The sequence below is a fragment of the Brienomyrus brachyistius genome, chromosome 9, assembly GCF_023856365.1.
Source record: "Brienomyrus brachyistius isolate T26 chromosome 9, BBRACH_0.4, whole genome shotgun sequence".
NCBI lineage: Eukaryota > Metazoa > Chordata > Actinopteri > Osteoglossiformes > Mormyridae > Brienomyrus > Brienomyrus brachyistius.
Window position 1 is genome coordinate 21,048,688 of NC_064541.1, and position 17,840 is coordinate 21,066,527.

Below are 17,840 nucleotides of genomic sequence, written 5' to 3' on the forward strand. Positions count from 1 at the left end.
ACATCGCCACCTGGCGAGTAGAGACGCATTCGGAATACAGCAGAAAATCCATCAACACGACTCAAATATTCAGACCTAAATCGTATTACCGAGCAATACTAATTATCATCCTGACCTATATTGTAGTTTGTCCTGCTCTCCACAGACATTACAGTCTTTTAAAATAGTGTGTGGCAGTCTGAACGAACAGGATACAGCAGTCCAAGGTGGACGCCTACTGCATGCAAAGACTGGGTATAACAATACTGAAGAAAAAAAAGTCAACCAGAAAGAAGACTGCAAAGGTAAGATATTGTGCCAAAGGTAATTCGCTCACAAGCACTGCGCCATATGTGTATTGCTAACTTATTTTAGCCTGTTTAGAAGTTGCTGTAACAGGAATCGTGACGGCTCATCCTAAACGATCTCGGTGTTCTAAAAAGGGCAAAAGGAGTCTTAAGATCGTGAAAATGTACATTGGCATGTTGACCCAATGGACGAAAACGCATGAAACTCCTCGAGCTCAGTGAAATTTTCAGTAAGGACACTTCGAAATTCAGGCTATAAAATGCATGATTTAGCACCACGTTTATGGGTATGGCTATTTATAAATGTGTAGGCTTACTGGAAATTCTGTGGCAAAAATGTAATTTAGTGGTATTTATTCATTTATCCACCTTCATTCGATCTTTTATTTTTGTGCTTTGGACATATACGTACGCCTATTTATAAAAATGTTTGTGAATACCTTCAATGATTTTAATTCAGTAACTTTACATGCAGTACCACTCAGAAGCACAAGATGGCAGTAGAAGCGTAACAATGAGGTATTGTAGTCCTTATCTTTGTCTCAAGGTTATTATTATGTATTATTGTTCATTGAGTGTAACAGAGAAGCAGGTTGTCGTCATTGTCTGGGACCATTTGGACCGATAGCTGATTCTAGGTTAATGCCATTCTTACAGCTGTGACAACATAGAGGACAACTTCATATTCACCTATACAGTATGTACTCAACATAGTGATGTACAAAGGGGCCGAATTGGGCTACTCCGGAGGATTAGACTTTTAACTGTTTCTTCACATTCTTTTCCACTTTGCTTCCTGCCACGTAATCGAAAGGATGTGAAACTGAAAGGAAGGGATTCTTAATCTGATCCGTATTTAAGCAGTCGTTCAGAATGAACTGACTTCCTGGGCTGTGGTCTGAGTTTGAGTCCCACGAAACTGCAGTGATGCCCTGATGTCAGATGACACCAAAGCCCAGCAACATGACTAATCACACCCCCAGACATTTGCGGATATTAGTGTATAAGCAACTCTGCTGCAGGAAAGGGACGAACAAATGGCGACAGCACAGGGCGTTACGTTACTCTTCAGAAGAAAATATACCAGCTTCCAGTTAGACAAGCACAACCTGAAAGAATACAAATACCGAAAGGCTAACAGCTGCCAGTAATTTTTATTTGATTATCAGAAGCTCTTGGAAACACAGAAAAAAATATGAGGTCTTACACCAAAGGAAATGACAACACCTACACTTACAATAACATTATTACCATCACAGAACAGGGCCACATTTTTTGTACAGTACTGACAGTTGAACCAGCTAGCAAGTGAAGTTAACAGTCATCAGTTTGGTTTCTTTATAGCAGGCTTATACAATGTATTTTATTGTACAGTATAAAATGACCATAGTCATAAAAAACAGGGTGCAACAAGTTGGAATATTTACCACTGTTGTGCAACATTGTTCAGCAAGTGCATTGTTCAGGATGTACTTTAAAATCACTGAGCCATATTTCTACAACATTTGTTTCAAACCAAGGTCTTGACCGGTTTTGTGTTTGGATGTGATGTGAGAAACATATAGAATAATGCAGCCCAGTCTCTATGAGTTAAAAATAAAAAACGATGGCAAAAAAAGATGAAACACACACACACACACACACACACACACTGTCAACGTGGGTCATTTTACATTTTGGACTGTAAAATTCTGAAATAAAACCTTTGGTATAAGATTGTGTGTGGAGAGAAATATATATTTACTAAAAACCCTGCCTGAAAAAATATTGCCATACTTGTTTTACTGAAATGTTGTGATAGTATATAACTAAAAATACTTTCAGCAAATATGATCTAGTCACAATAGTCATGGTCCCTCTAACCGTCAAATAACCTTAAACAGTCACTGTTTCTCCACCTCAAATAAAGTGAACTATGGTGCAAGACTAGTTTTACTCTTTACAACCAGAAGTGTTGGATTATAAAAATACCATTACATTAGCCATTCAAAAAATACATATACTATCTAGTTGCCAATGAAGTTAGCATGAATAATCTTTCAAAAGAAGATAAACTTTGGAAAAGATTTTTTTCATGGTGTATTTCAGCTGCTTAGTCACAACTCTTAAATGAGTGAGTCTATAATGTCTTCACTTAGCTGTAGGCAATAGCGTCATACTGTAAAAATGCAGTATTGGGGTGAAGTTTAAATGTCAGGACAATTCTGCTTTCTGAAAATGAGAGATGCAGGAACACAGAAAGGTTTTCAGAACAGAGATTCAGCCTTGAAGTTGACCCCCTGTTTGGGTCATAAATAGAATGTAACTAGTTTGTCACAATGTAGCCACACGTGCAATTACTGAGACACGGTTACTCCCTGGAGATTGTATGTAAATTGCATTTGGCAGCAGGAATAAACTGAATTTGGAGCTGAGGGCCTGTGATCTTTTTGATGGGAACAGATCCCATATCTAGGTTTTGATTGACCTGCTTTTGTTGTGGGAAATACAAGTTTGATCCTCTGATCCAACCGAAACAGTCGCTTAATCAATAAATTATGGAAACACAGGACCTGACACCTTTTGATAATACGTCATGGTGTTGTTTCATATAAGCAATAGAGTTTAGAAAATAAATTATGCTAATACTTTTACAAATTCATTTGCTTTCCTTAAATTCTATGGAGCATGTTGATGCATAATCGTTGGGAAAAAAAACCTAATTACTTGGTAATTGAAAGTCATGTTAATTAGCTGGGAATTAAAATCCATTTTAATTTACCCTAGACATAATAATCCCATGATTTAACAATCTCTTCATAAAGATTTTTAGATTTAGTATTAAACATTAATCCAAATTTATGACCATTTTGCGGATCATTGTATATAAATCCAACCAAAGCATATATCACCGAATGTGGGGAACGAAGTCCGTGGTTTAACATATTGCTCCAAAATACTTGTTACCAGGAATGTCAGTTAAATTATATCTGGGTGAAATGTATTTTAAATATATATTCGTCCTAGCATACGGCACAAACAGGCTCAGCTGAGAGAGAGCGACGTTGTGTCGCAACACCAGCTGCGAGAAAACAACGATAAATATACATGGTACAAAGTAGGGCAGATATGAAGAGTGGTAACAAAAAAATTGATAAATATACAATCACACAACATGTTCGAATAATCTGACACACAACGGATTAACAGCAGATTGCTTATGATAGAACTACCCATGTTTCCAACGTTAGAAAGACAGTCTTACGAGTGACATCCTGAGTTCCCAGCAATACCCATTCCCTACAAAAAAAGCAACGTTTAACTTGCTTTTAAGTAACTGTTTTGTAGGCATCACATCATATGATACATATACCTATATACACGATTCATGCACATGCAATATAAAAATACACTGAACTAGGATATTTGTAATATTGTAAAAATCTAGTCTGGCTGTTGCTGAGCTGTTGAGGTTAACGTGGTCATTATTGTTAACAGTGAGGTAATCCATTACTGACACCCCGTACAGGCTTCATTCACTTTCATTTCGTTCTCTCAACGTTTAGATCCGTTTCGCAATCCGTGTTCCAATATGTGAAGACAATCATGTCCATCAATCTACTATGTAGACTTTTTATAAATCTAGCGCAGTTTCAATGAAAACAAACCTAATAATAATAATAATATTAGCTGAGGATTACGGAGATGAAGCGTAATCGCAGAAACCGTACTGGGAAGTATTTGCATCCAAAATTAAGACTGAATTTGAATTCAGAGATATAGAGTAGATGATTATTGTTTCTGTTTTTGAGTGAGCTAGTTCCGTTTCATTGTGAAACGGCACGTAGGCCTATTACACATTCAAGTACCAAGAAGAACGTTCCCTGTTTGCTCGTTCAACGGTTTGGTTAAACTCTAGGAAATGTATAGGCCTAATTTCTGTTCAGTCCAATGCGTAGCTCAGTCATCAAAATTCAGTTATAAAGTTAAGTTAAAAAAAAAATCATTACACTTATTTTGAGCGATAGACAATGGACAACCCAATTTTCTTCTTCGCAGATACAACCATTACAGCTTTCTTTGCATAACTGTAAGCATCTAAAAGCACGCGATGCTCCTTACTTTCTTTCCCACACATTTTTACAGAATGAAAAGATTTACATTAAATTACTGTTAATGACCAAAGTTCACCTAAATTTAACGAGGCGGTATTATTAGAAGGGTATAGATATGAAACAACGTGAGACATAAAAAAACAGAATTTTAAGCCAAATACAACATTTATACAATTGTATAGCGTATCCTTACGAGGTTATTTTACATTTTAGGGATTGCGTTTTGCTATGAAAACCGGTCGGTAACGGAAGCACGATAAACACATTGCACCTTGCTGAATTAGCAACATCAATCGTTTAAAAACTGGTAGCCCACTCAAGGTTTCCCAATAAAATCCAGATGTGGTAACACAGCCGAAGTGTTGCATTCATGCATGTCCAATAACAATATTACATTTCTAAAATTGATAAGTTAGTTCGGAGATACTCGAACGATCCGATGGCAATCGGCAGGTCTCATTGACAAAGTAATGGAAGAAAAATCTGCTGAAATGTCTCCCGAGAGCGCCCTTCTCAAAACGTAAACGGAGTTTCTTCAGACTTCATTACGTTAATACACAATGGTTTGCATATTTCATATTAATACCACCGGGTTTTTGAGACTTTGTACAAAAGCACTTCATATCCGAGTGGATTTAAAGATATACGTATTTAACATTTTAAAATACATTTCAATACCTTCCCTCAGGGTGAAATCAGTGTCTGAAAAGAAATTTTGATTAATTCCCCAAACAATGCATCCTTGACAAATATATCGACAATCTTTTTTGCATATTAGGTCGAGTGGAAAACATAGCATGTTATTGGACATACCGTGATGCTATCTGAGTGAAACAAATATAAAAAAGAAACAGTCTAAATACATTTGAATGCATTGCAACCGAGATATGTACGTTTTCTTTCTTACAAACAAACAAAAAACAAAATAGTTTGTAACAGCCCGCGGCCCAAGACAGCACAAAATTGAATATGTGATTTTTGGTGCTAGAAAAGCCATTTTCACACATTCAGATTTTGTAATTCTAAAATGCAACCGGAGTTCAGAAGACACCAAAATATAATTTCATATATGCGTACAATATGTCTGTGACGTAGGTTCTCACCGGTACTTGTTTGCTTGCTAAAAATGCACCTATAGGTTTACCTTAAATCTCCTTTGCCCACTTCGGCAGTACCGGAAACTGCCCCTTTATATTATAATCTTTAAAATATATTTTAGAAATTGTATTGAATAATGAATTAGATGAGAGTTCATTGGTGCATTGTGTCACAGGGATGAACAAGGCCCAACTGTGTCATACATTAATACAATTTTATATGATCTCTATCTCAGATGATATCATCCCTTCTATTGTTTTTTTTTTGCTTGTTTTGGTGTTTTTAAATGAGAGTCATGTCACTGGTTTCTTAAGAGAGTAGATTGTCCAGTGAAAATTCCAGTTACATGACCTGTGTCATGGGCAAAAAGTAAGGTCTCCAGTTCACTCAAAATAGGCTACATGAGAACGTACCGAAGAAGTGCAGAACTGAAGAGTGGGTCGTTTGAGCACATGCTAAAGTATAAAAGGAACGTAACATTACAGAGATAAACACATGTTACTTGTGTTTCAAGAGACAGTCAAGGAGTCACGGTGTGGCCACACCGGAGACACTCTGCCGATCCAGTGGACGCTAAGACACGGTACCAGACAACACCAAAGGCACAGTCTCCTACTTATCGCCGTACGATCCTGAAGCTAGCGGAGAGGGGAGTTGTTCAATAAAGCCACCGAGCACAAATACTGCAGAACAGCAGGAGGTGAAGGCAAACATACCTTCATTATAACCACCCCGCCCCCCCAACACCAATGCCACAGAAAGAGTCCCCATTGTAAGATTATAAATCGGGAACCACTAAGGTAAAAAAAAAAAAAGCCCAATTAAATCACCTTTACATATCTCTCGGCCACGTATCCCCCATTGCTTAGTAAATGCTTTTTAATGACGTTTGCAAAATACCGCGCGCCGGGGACGGCGAGCGCCCAGCTACACGAGCTCTGCAGAGGGGAACGGGGAGCAAATTATAAGGATAGAGTTTGCAAAGCGTTTCTGCTTTTAATGAAAAACTGCTGCTGAGGAGGGAGACTGTATGCCCGGCTTTACCAAGCGTCCCCTCCGTGAACCATGCACACATTTCAGGATTTCAGAAAAGGTTGTGGGACCTCGACTGAACGCAATAACACGGTGCCTTGGAATAGCTGAGCTTTTGTACACTCAAATACTCCTTTACTACTCATCTCAGTTGTTTAGCTTTTATTCTGTTTCTCGTGTTTTGTTGGTATGGCATCTCTTAATGGAAATACTTTGGGGGAAAAAAACTTAAGCACTTCAATCACCCTCAAAAGGTCACAGTGATTTCCTCTAGCCTATGGAAATGAATAACTTAATTAATAACATATTATTGCCATGACTCTATGGATAATTTGAAAAGCTTATTAATTATTCATTACTTTCAGTATTTCTTCTAAATTAAATTATCAGTCATTAAACCTTTGTTCAATTTCCTGATCATTTCAGGTAGGATTTAAGATATTCACAAGCTGTGAGCAGTGTTCTGAATAGTCTGGTCGCATGAAGATTTAATTGATGTCATTTAATATTCCTGCTACGATCACAAATCTTGTTTATGTTCTGGATCATAAACACTGGAACTATTAAAATGCATACAGATAAACATGCCCGACAACAAAACGTTAATTGCCAGCATAATTTTCACTGGCACCGGTTCAGAATATCCTGATCGCTTTATTAATGCTACAACAATAACGGGACTTCCTCCTGCCCCCTTCTCAGTTACGGGAGTGATCATACTACAGTACCAATTACACATACGTCGTTGAAGCCTGCATTGTGATTGTGGAAGTTGTGCGTGAGATCGTTGCTAAAGTCACGATGATTAATCGGCAGTATTGCTTCATTTACCCTACAATTAATCGCTGTCATTATTTCTGCTATGACCATAATGGGTTTATGGCATCTACCATGATGCTGCAAGCAGCCACGCATCAAAATACTGATATAGGGGATCACAAATTTGCGGCGCGGTAATTAATATCTCTGGTGAGGATCCATCATTAAAAGAAATGCTTATAACTAAACATCAAGTAATCTTTACAATTAGCATACATTGCATTTCTGCTTGAAAATTATTAGTTAGGTCAATAGGTACGTGTGTGGGTAATACATTGATCCCGGCTATTCGTTTAAATTTCAGGTAATTTCGTACATATTCATTGTAAATTTTACATTTAGTCACATGACTAAAGATATAGGCACCTGTGCAAAAATGGCCGTATAATTGCTCAGGTTTAAAGAACAGACAGCTTTTCAGCCAGGGCAGCACCATCGCCGCTCCAATTAAAGCAGAGAACCTGAGCGCTCGTCCATTGTACGCAATAAAGCATTTAAAGGCCGCCTCATTATACACGCAACATTTATCCATTATTTCGTACGCTAACAAAACCCCACAACGCTTTGCAAAAGGAAAAACACCAAACAAGAATGAGACTAAAACAGACCCGAGGAGACAAATTCACCGGTTAATACAGCTGATTCAGAAAGGGGGCGGAGCGATATGCAGGGCTGTCTGCTTCCGAGAGGAGCCAAAAATGGGGGCTCTTGTACAACTGTCTAAATCAGGGGTGTCAAGCTGCAGTCCTGGGGGGACGGAGCCCTGTGTAGCTTAGTTCTTTTCCTGGTCATCCACAAATGATTCACAATGTGCAAGGAGTTGAATCAGGTGTGTTAAATGAGGGGAAACCCAAAAATGTGTAGGGCTCTGCCCCCCCAGGACTGGAGTTTCACACCCCTGGTCTAAATCAACAAGGAAGTGCATGGAAAATGTAGAAAATTTGAATGGAATTCCGATGACTGGGGAGGGGGGGATTAGAATGCATTTTATTTTTTTGTTTAAAGTGCAAAGTATACACAGGTAATCGGAAAGGTTTTCAAATGCAGTTCATCTGATCAATTTCTCCAAAATGTCAGATTTGTCACTGTTTCGAGTTGTTGCAGACGAACCCCCCACTGCCTTTCCACATTGTGCGTTACCGCCCACACGGCCCGTGGAAATGAAAAGGCGAGGTTACGGTCGCCCGCTGTTCTTCACATCATCCGCCTTAGAAGCGAGCACCCCGACCTGCCTGGCTTTAAGAAAAACACTCCTGGTCAAATATGCCATCATATCAGCTCAAAGGTACATAATTTACAAATATTTTTTAAAAACAATCGCATCTAGCAGATGTGCAGTTAGATAAACACCGGGTTAATTTTGCCCATTTATTTCAGCCCACGTTCTCCAGTATTTGTGCTTCCCGATTTTTTTGTCCCATACTTTTCTTTTAGACTTCCACACCTTCGGCCTTTAGAACGGGAACGTTGTACCATGTTCCCAGACTAACTACCCAAGTACAGGACAAAAAACACACAGCATCACTGCTGAAAACTGCGGGGGGGGGGTGGGTTGTTACACAAAAACAGGCGTCAATAAGTCACCGACTTTTGTTTCTATGTTTTTAAATGTTATTCTACACGTTTCTTAAGACTTCGTAGAGGAAATGAAGAACACCGAGACACACAGCTTACATCTTTTTCAGTTGAGAGATTAAAAAGTCAGTACATCTCGGAAACATAAGTTTGTTCAGCTGGTGAATTTATTTTTAAATCGCTGTCGAGACGGAAATAAATTACCGGAGACAGAAATATACCTTCCCGCACAAATGGGACTTTTTGTGTTCAGCTCTGACTGTCTGGTGACGGACTGCACGTCTTTCTTAGCGTATCGATTTTTGAACTTTCAAGCAAACTGTCAGCATGTTGAAAATCAAAGCACAACCATGATGACAGCGAAAGGGGGGAGGGCGAATAAAAACAAAAACATTTTTGGTTACAAGTAAATATTCACACGGATTCAGACCAGTGGCTACGGAATCCAGCTGTATATCCAACGTAGCTGCTGGTTTAATAGTGTCCCTGAAACAAAAAGGTCTTTATTAATAAACACATATATAAAATGGCATAAAAAAGTCTCCTTTCCCGTGCCCCTTGGTGATAAATATCTCAAGCTGGCAGAAATGTACTGCTCCAGGTCCTCCGTCTTTGCCGACGTCCGAAGCAGGCGGGCCCTCGGGGCTTCACCGCTGCTCTACATTCTTCTGAATGGCGCCTCCTGCTGGTCTCGGCCGGAATCACGTCGTCGGCGAGTCACAGCTGCTATTTCTCCCCCCCACCTTTTTTGCCAAAGAATTCCCAAAAGAAGTGAATTTAAAAAGTATCTTCGGGAGTTTTTTTTTTTGTTTTTTAATCATTTCCTTTTCCCTGTTATAAGGTCAAAAAAGTATTCTCTGTTGGGAAAAAATGACAGCAAAAAAGGAGAAAGGAGCATCTCCACAGAGAAGCAGCATCAGTCAACGCTGATCGATCAGAGGCAGAATGTACGGAAATAAGAGAAACAACCACCCCCACGTGACGGCGGAGTTCTGGGTGGGCGGATCCCTCACGCCACGAGTGCTCTCCCTCCCCAAGGGTGGACAGTCCACTTCAATCTCCGGGCCAAAAGGACAGCCTTGCCCTCTCAGTCCACGAACCTCTGGCAGGCCTTCTTCCAGCGACAGGCCGTGCACCACATATCCCGGTTCTCCATGCCATACACCTTGCGGCATTTCTTGCCTTCGCCTCGTGACTTCCTGTCAGGCGAAGTAGAGAAGTGAACCAGCGGGCACCACACATGCACACGTCCGTATCGCACGGAAGACACCAGCAGGTCACGAGATGTATGGAAGGTGCCATTGCAGGAAAGGGCAGTACCTGAGGAGGCCTGTTGTCCGTGGGGGAGACGCGAGGATGGCAGCAGCTGGGGGGCGCTGCTCCGTGGAGCCCTTGGTCTGACTATGAGGGGGAGATGCCTGCTGGAGAGGCCAGAACGCGCACACACACACACACACACACACACACACACACACACACACACACACACAGAGTCAGTACTAGGGCTGCATGATATTGAAAAAAATAAAATCAAAATAATTACATTTGTAATGTATGCGATAAAATTGCAATAATAATACAACAAAAAGCAGCTGAAATTTACCCGAAATAAATTATAGCTAAACAGACCTTATCCACCAATAGTTGTCAAGTTGGTGGTGTTGCCTCAAATTGTGGCAGACAGAGGACTGCGGTCTGTGGGTGGGACTGACAGCAAGGATGGACACTATGCTGCTTGGTTCTGAGTGCATACAGAGCTCATGCAAATGCAGCAGCTGGAAAATGGACTTTTTTTCTTTTTACTTTTACTAAATAATCTCGAAAAAGAACCATCATTAAAATTGCAGAATGTTTTTAGTGTAACGTATAACTTAACCCAACTATCGTGGTCCTTGCAATGAAACAGCTGCAGGTGTATAACATGGCCATGTCGATATTAATATAATCTGCACATTATGCAGCCCAAGTCAGTCAAAAGTAAAAGAGGGTCCTACACCCTCAAAATCAGCCAGTCGGTCAACCCTACTGCGCTTTTCCACAGCACCACAGTACTGTACTTTTGGTACTTTAAGGTGTTGGTTTTCTACTGCCGGGAAAACTAGTTCCAGTGCTGAATGACATCACAATGCTAGGTGGGGTATTTTGTACTGAATTCCAAAAATGGTTGTAGTTTGTCATTCAGCTGGACGATGTGCGATATTAACACCAATACTGCATGTCGTGCATGTGCAATTCTCACATCGCCGGTCAGAGTGACATCAGGCATTTTCATACCTTCATACTGAACAACAGCCTACTGAAAGACTTCAACTGCAACTTGCACATCACCCCCCTCCTCCCCAAATAGAAAAAGCGGAGCGGTGACCCGCAAACCTGTGCTGCACTCACGGGGACACCTGTGAAGGTGACAGAGGGTGACTGCCAGGAGACACTGAAGCTTCCAGGGCCGGTGCTGCTGGGGGTGAAACTGGTGGAACCAGGGATGGTGACGGGGGCGGTCGCCTGCAGGGGGCAGTGTGGAGGCATTCACATGGGGCCTGTCTGGGAGCCCCGCTCCGCAAACGGTCATGACAGCGCAGAACGAGTGAGTAAATAAATAAACAATGGGATAGCAGTGCGCCGGGTTCACTCGGAGTTCAACGGGATCTATCCGCATTCTGCCGGCTTGTCTCCCCGTTCCCACTCCCCAGCACAGCTTTCCTCATGAATATTCCCCTGAGCAGTCATTAAGCACAAAGACCGGGTGACACTCCACTCCGCTCTGCTGCGGGGACACAGAGCTGTGCACTGATATCGGGCCTGGGATTAAGCCTCCTGAGCGGGCACGCTTAATAAACCGCCGACTATCAGATTGGGGGGGGGGGGGGGGGCGGGCTTGACGGGGTTCATGCATGAGTTTGCCTGTCCCTTGGGGAGACAGTCACTGACACTTTCCTACCCTGTCTTCCACAAAGTCTGGCTGTCAGAAAGAGTGACGCGTGACTCAGTGCTAATGGAGTTACGGTGTTGAGGCTCTGCAGCAGTGGCGGGCAGAGAGAGGCAGCCACTTCCTCTGAGGCATTTAAGGCAACAGTCAAAACAAACAGGAAAACCAGGAGCCGAGCCACTTCAAAAAGAACGAACATTTAGCAGATGCATTCGTCCAAAGCAAACGCAAAAACTGCAAAAATAAAAACTAAACAAAAGTAAATAAATAGTGCTTCCAAAACTAAAAAATAAAAACAAACATCACTTCTTTCTGTTGGCGTTTTTTAATACTACAGTTTCACTTTATTTTATTTAGCCTTAAATGACCATTAATAATTCTTGGAAAATGTTTTGCCCATTTTGAGAACAGTCGCACATTATGTGCACCGTGTATTCGTGTAGAGACACATAGAACAGCTCTACAACTTTCCCTTTATTTTCTACCCCTAGAAATAAAATTAAAACTTAAAATATATAACAAATATAAATATTTCTGCACGAGTCCCTGTGTGCCCAGGCAGCTCCTTCAGCAACAGGCTGCTCCACCCACGCTGCTCTACAGTCATTCTGCAGGTCTTCTGTCGCTGCAGCAGTCAGACTCTACAACAATAATCAACACTGTTGTCAGCAGACACTCACACATGCACCCGAACTGTAGGGGCTGCCTCAGCCTCCCTGCATCACTGTACTGTTATTATTACAGATATCCCCTATTTAACGTCCACTCTATGTTCTGTAAAACAGGACGTTAAACGATTTGGACGTTGATCGAATATTACCAGTCACTTGGAAAGCTTAGGCTACTCTACCCTGCCATTGTGCAAGATGCCTTTAATTTCCGTACGATGTAGTTTAGATACTTTGCAGATAGTCCATAAAGTTTAAGAAGCAGCACTATTAATGCACAATATGAAAACATTTAGTACAGTACTGTACAATAATGCTCATCTTTTCACCTTCACTAAAATATGAAACACTTATAGTGCAGAGTAAACATAAAACCCTCACCATGCGTGTGAGCAGTGTGTGTAGCAGCATGTCTAAGAAGTTTTGTACGCGATTCTTTTTTTCATAAAACAAAATATTCTTCATTTTCTATAACAGAGAACACTTTACCTATCTAAGTTTTTAGTTTAAATTTCACATTTTAAAGAAACTAAAAAATACAGTAATGTATGCATAAGTAAGCAATTAACAAAAATCTGTAACAAAGTAAAATATAGTGAACTAGAATTAATTACAGTACTGTAAAATTATACGTCAGGCAGCCCCTGAAAAACAGCGGCCGATACAATCTGTTTTAATGCTGGATGTGTCTTGTATTGTAATGTTTTAGGCCACGGTCATTAACGTGGTCGTTGATCAAATGGAGGTTAAATGGGGCATACCTGTGCTATTCTATTTATTGATTTTAATTATTTTTTACTACTGCTGCTGCTGCTAGTTATTGTGTGATTATCATTACCGCTATACATCTCATCCCTGAAACACCGAACCCCATGGCCTGCGTTTACACATTCCAGCACTCGTCACTTCGTATATTACAGAACTAGGTCTGAGACTATGGCTGTCATTTGGGTTTGTATACAGTACATTGGTTGTATGTCTTTTCATACTCTGCTCATGTTGTGTCTGATCTTGTCTGTAACACTGTAACTGCTGATGTAACGTCGAAATTTCCCTTCGCGGGATTAATAAAGTTCATCTTATCTAAATAAAAAAATAAGCAAATGAATGAAAAATAAATAAATACGACACTGAAATCTTAAAAAAAAAAAAAAAAAAAAAAAAAAAAGAATTTCAAAAGAGAACTGAAAATAGAAAATCAAAAAATACTTAAAAAAAAACCCCATAAAAACACGGGTCCAGAATGATGTAGCAGTGAGGTTCAGAGGCTGGGGCTGGTCAGTGATCCTGGAGCGACTGGGGCTAAGGGCCTCGCCAACGGGCACAACCGTGGCATCATTCTGTTGCTTGGATTCATAGTAATGAGTCAGGCAAGTGCAGAAGAAAAAGGCAAGTCGATGAAGGAGAGCAGAACAACATTTGGGGGAGAGATGAATAAATCTGGATAATGTCTTGGGTTCAAATTCCACCTCTGACTCTGTGGGGTTTGCACAGATATCCCTTCTGCCTTAAAATTCCCCACAGGGTGACCCCTGCCTTACACCTAGTGCCCCCCCCCCCAAGACCCTGTACTCCTGGAGTGTAAAGACTACCTGGTAGGCGTGGTCAGTATGGACGAGGTAGAGCGCGCTTGGGGCAGAACGACTCAGCGGAGTGGAGAGCTTGCCGTCGCCCTTGGTGCCGCTGCTGCCCCCGCCTCCGTCAGGCCGTCCCGGATCGGGGGGCGGTGGTGGGGAGAAGACAGGACGTGGCAGCGGGGACAGGCCACACAGGACATCACTGACGGAGTCTGTGTTGAGCTTGATCTCCGTATAGTAGAAGTCCTCTTCTCCATCACTACACTCCGACTCACAGTTACGCCTGGGGGGGGGGTGTGATGGAGGAGGGGGCAGTGGATATGGATATAAAACCAGAAACATGGACGGATGATGGAAAATTCATGCATAAGGCAGACGGCATTTAAGAGAGAGAAACACCTGACGACGGCTCTCATGGATGCATTACAAAACCATAAGTTGTCCCCCAGCGAAACGCTTTGTCCCTTTGACACTTTGCCGGCAGAGTATGAATGGGTGGGGACTGTCATGTCAAATCGAGCCTGACAAAGTTCTTAATGAAGCCTTTATCCACGCTTTCCATTTCTATAGATCACACTGTTCTGCGTAACAGCATTGTTTGGCCTCCTAGGGATCGTTAAAACAGCCGTAACCGTGGCGATTCGCCACTGCCAACCAGAACCAAAATAATCATAATGGGATTGTGTTTGGCAATGCAAATGTGCTCCGTGACGTACTGTGTCTCAGTTAAAGAGAAGGAAGCACTCTGACAGCCGCTAATAGAAATATAACATACATAATTCATACTATATATCCAATAACAATTTCTGTAGATGACCTGCCCAAGAACATCCCTGAAATAGCCCCACTCCTCAGTGCTACTCATCACCATTACTCCTCAAACAGGACCACTCCTCAGTGCTACTCCGGATCATTACTCCCAAAACAGGACCACTCCTCAGTGCTACTCATCACCACTACTCCCCAAACAGGATCACTCCTCAGTGCTACTCATCACCACTACTCCTCAAACAGGACCACTCCTCAGTGCTACTCCGGATCATTACCCCCCAAACAGGACCACTCCTCAGTGCTACTCCGGATCATTACTCCCCAAACAGGACCACTCCTCAGTGCTACTCATCACCATTACTCCCCAAACAAGATCACTCCTCATGTTACTCCTGATCATTACTCCCCAAACTGGACCACTCCTCATGTTACTCCTGATCATTACTCCCCAAACAGAACCACTCCTCAGTGCTACTCATAACCATTACTCCCCAAACAGGATCACTCCTCATGTTACTCCTGATCATTAGTCCCCAAACAGGACCACTCCTCAGTGCTACTCATCACCACTACTCCCCAAACAGGACCACTCCTCAGTGCTACTCATCACCATTACTCCCCAAACAGGACCACTCCTCAGTGCTACTCCGGATCATTACCCCCCAAACAGGACCACTCCTCAGTGCCACTCATCACCATTACTCCCCCAACAGGACCACTCCTCATGTTACTCCTGATGATTACTCCTCAAACAGGACCACTCCTCATGTTACTCCTGATCATTACTCCCCAAACCAGACCACTCCTCATGTTACTCCTGATCGTTACTCCCCAAACAGAACCACTCCTTGGTGCTACTCCGGATCATTACTCCCCAAACCGGACCACTCCTCATGTTACTCCTGATCATTACTCCCCAAACAGCAGCACTCCTCAATGCTACTCATCATCATTACTCTACTAACAGCACCACTCCCCAAAAAGCATCACTCTTTGCAGCTGCATGTGGCCTGAGGACCTGCACACTGCCATCATGCCCGGGGTACAACCTGAGCGTCGGCCAGAGAGGAAGCAGCCCGACACTCTGAAGGACTCCAGGTTCACCTCCCTATAGCAGCCCTGCTCCTGTGACCTGGAGCAAAGTACTTGAACCATATCAGGCCAGTAAAAATATACAGCTGTGTGGAAGGGTAAAATTATAGCTGGTTTGCACAGAAGCACCCACTTAGCAATCAGATGCTGGAAGAACTTGTAGATGATCATATTAATGTGAATATTAACACTGCAGAGTCGGACGGCGCCGGGAGGCCATACCCCAGGTGCACGGTGCGAATGTGTTTCTGAATCCCTGCTGCTGTGCCCAGAACCTTCCCACAGTTCTTCCACAGACACTTGAACATCACCTTCATGGAATTCTGTCAAAGAGAAGGAGACAGGGGGTTTGCCGGGAGACCTGGCTGGATGGTAACTGGAGATGTTGAGAAGCAGAGGTCAGGGGTCTGGAGTCTCACATGCCGATATCCGAATGACAATCGGCATCCTGATTTGTGCAAATGAGCCTCAGGGGCACCTATCACACCTGACGCCCACTTCACGCCAATCATCCATCCATTTTCCAATCAGACTCTCCTAAAATGGCGGTTAATTCACTCGGCTAATTCGCTTCCCGTCACACCCTCCCCCCTAAAAAGCATCCTGATGAAATTCAAGCAGTCAACTTCATGTCGTTCATGAAGTTTGTCCATTTGCCATTCAGGACCCCACACTGTAAACATGCACTGTAGCTGCCTGTGAAATTGCCTGCATGGCATCGTTATTGTACATCCATCCATCCATCCATCCATTTTCCAAACCGCTTATCCTATTGGGTCGCGGGGGGTCCGGAGCCTATCCCGGAATCAATGGGCACGAGGCAGGGAACAACCCAGGATGGGGGGCCAGCCCATCGCAGGGCACACTCACACACCAGTCACTCACACATGCACACCTATGGGCAATTCAGCAACTCCAATTAGCCTCAGCATGTTTTTGGACTGTGGGGGGAAACCGGAGTACCCGGAGGAAACCCCACGACGACACGGGGAGAACATGCAAACTCCGCACACATGTGACCCAGGCGGAGACTCGAACCTGGGTCCCAGAGGTGTGAGGCGACAGTGCTAACCACTGCACCACCATGCCGCCCCCCGTTATTGTACAATTAATATTAATTACAGGGCCCATGATCGATTAGTATGAGAACAATATAAAAGTGGCCCCCACCCACCTGAGTCACTGATCCAAATGAAATTAAAATGATTAAAAATAATAAATTAAAATATAGCATTGATTTTTGTGGTTTTCATTAATGAGTTACATTCTGTCAATTAATTGCCGACGTGTCACTGCTCATCCGTGGAGCGGCCGAGGTGGGATGTACAGCGTGGCAGGGAGTCTTAGGAGTAGGGGAGCGGAGAGGAGCAGGACAGAGAGGAGGCGCAGTTCCATGCCTCAGGATCCACCCGCTGTATAACGGCGAGACACAGTGGAAGGAAGAAGCCTGTGTACTTCATTCATGGGGATGAGTATGGGGGGGCGTGGGGGGGGGCGGCGCCACGCGGAGCGAGGTAACAAAGGGCGCCGGCTGGACCCGCCGCTCGCCGCGCCAGCAGACAATACCTGGGGCTTGCAGCGGGTGTCATCATCTCATTTAGAGCTCGGCGTTTCCGGATCAGGCGAAGACGACGTCCCAGTGGGGTGGGGTGGGGAAGAGGCGGCGGCCTGCTTCCAAGCCCCTCCCGCGAGCTCCCCTCCCATGCCGCTTACCCCCGTCTGAAGCATTACATCATTACATCATTGTAGCAAGCCAGCTCCCTGGTCGCAGACCGGCGGGAGAATTCAGGCGATTTAACAAGCCCTCTGTGCTTCTGCCCCCAGCGGGTCTGAGGATGGGGGGTGCAGGTATCAAAATTAATTCGACGGGCTCTGCAAGACCTCGGTTGTCAATCGGTATT

At 43.0% G+C, this 17,840-nt stretch overlaps 1 protein-coding gene and 1 long non-coding RNA gene across 6 annotated transcripts in view; one reads left to right on the plus strand and one right to left on the minus strand.

Annotated features, from left to right (window-relative positions):
* On the plus strand, positions 1-10,395 carry LOC125749241 (uncharacterized). The gene is made up of 2 exons (XR_007399814.1): positions 1-284; positions 9,747-10,395. It is a non-coding gene; the product is annotated as an uncharacterized LOC125749241 (long non-coding RNA).
* The window catches only part of znf704 (zinc finger protein 704), a 21,594-nt gene continuing 12,804 nt past the window's right edge, over positions 9,051-17,840 (minus strand). For 2 of the 5 annotated variants that reach the window (XM_049026300.1, XM_049026304.1), the window contains exons 5-9: positions 16,162-16,262; positions 14,092-14,359; positions 11,279-11,407; positions 10,226-10,326; positions 9,051-10,104 (exon numbers count right to left, since the gene is read on the minus strand). In XM_049026300.1, coding sequence (XP_048882257.1) covers positions 9,993-10,104; positions 10,226-10,326; positions 11,279-11,407; positions 14,092-14,359; positions 16,162-16,262 — 711 coding nt within the window. In that variant the 3' untranslated portion in view covers positions 9,051-9,992. The remainder of the gene's footprint in view (positions 10,105-10,225; positions 10,327-11,278; positions 11,408-14,091; positions 14,360-16,161; positions 16,263-17,840) is intronic. The other 3 variants (XM_049026303.1, XM_049026302.1, XM_049026301.1) reach the window with 3 other exon arrangements.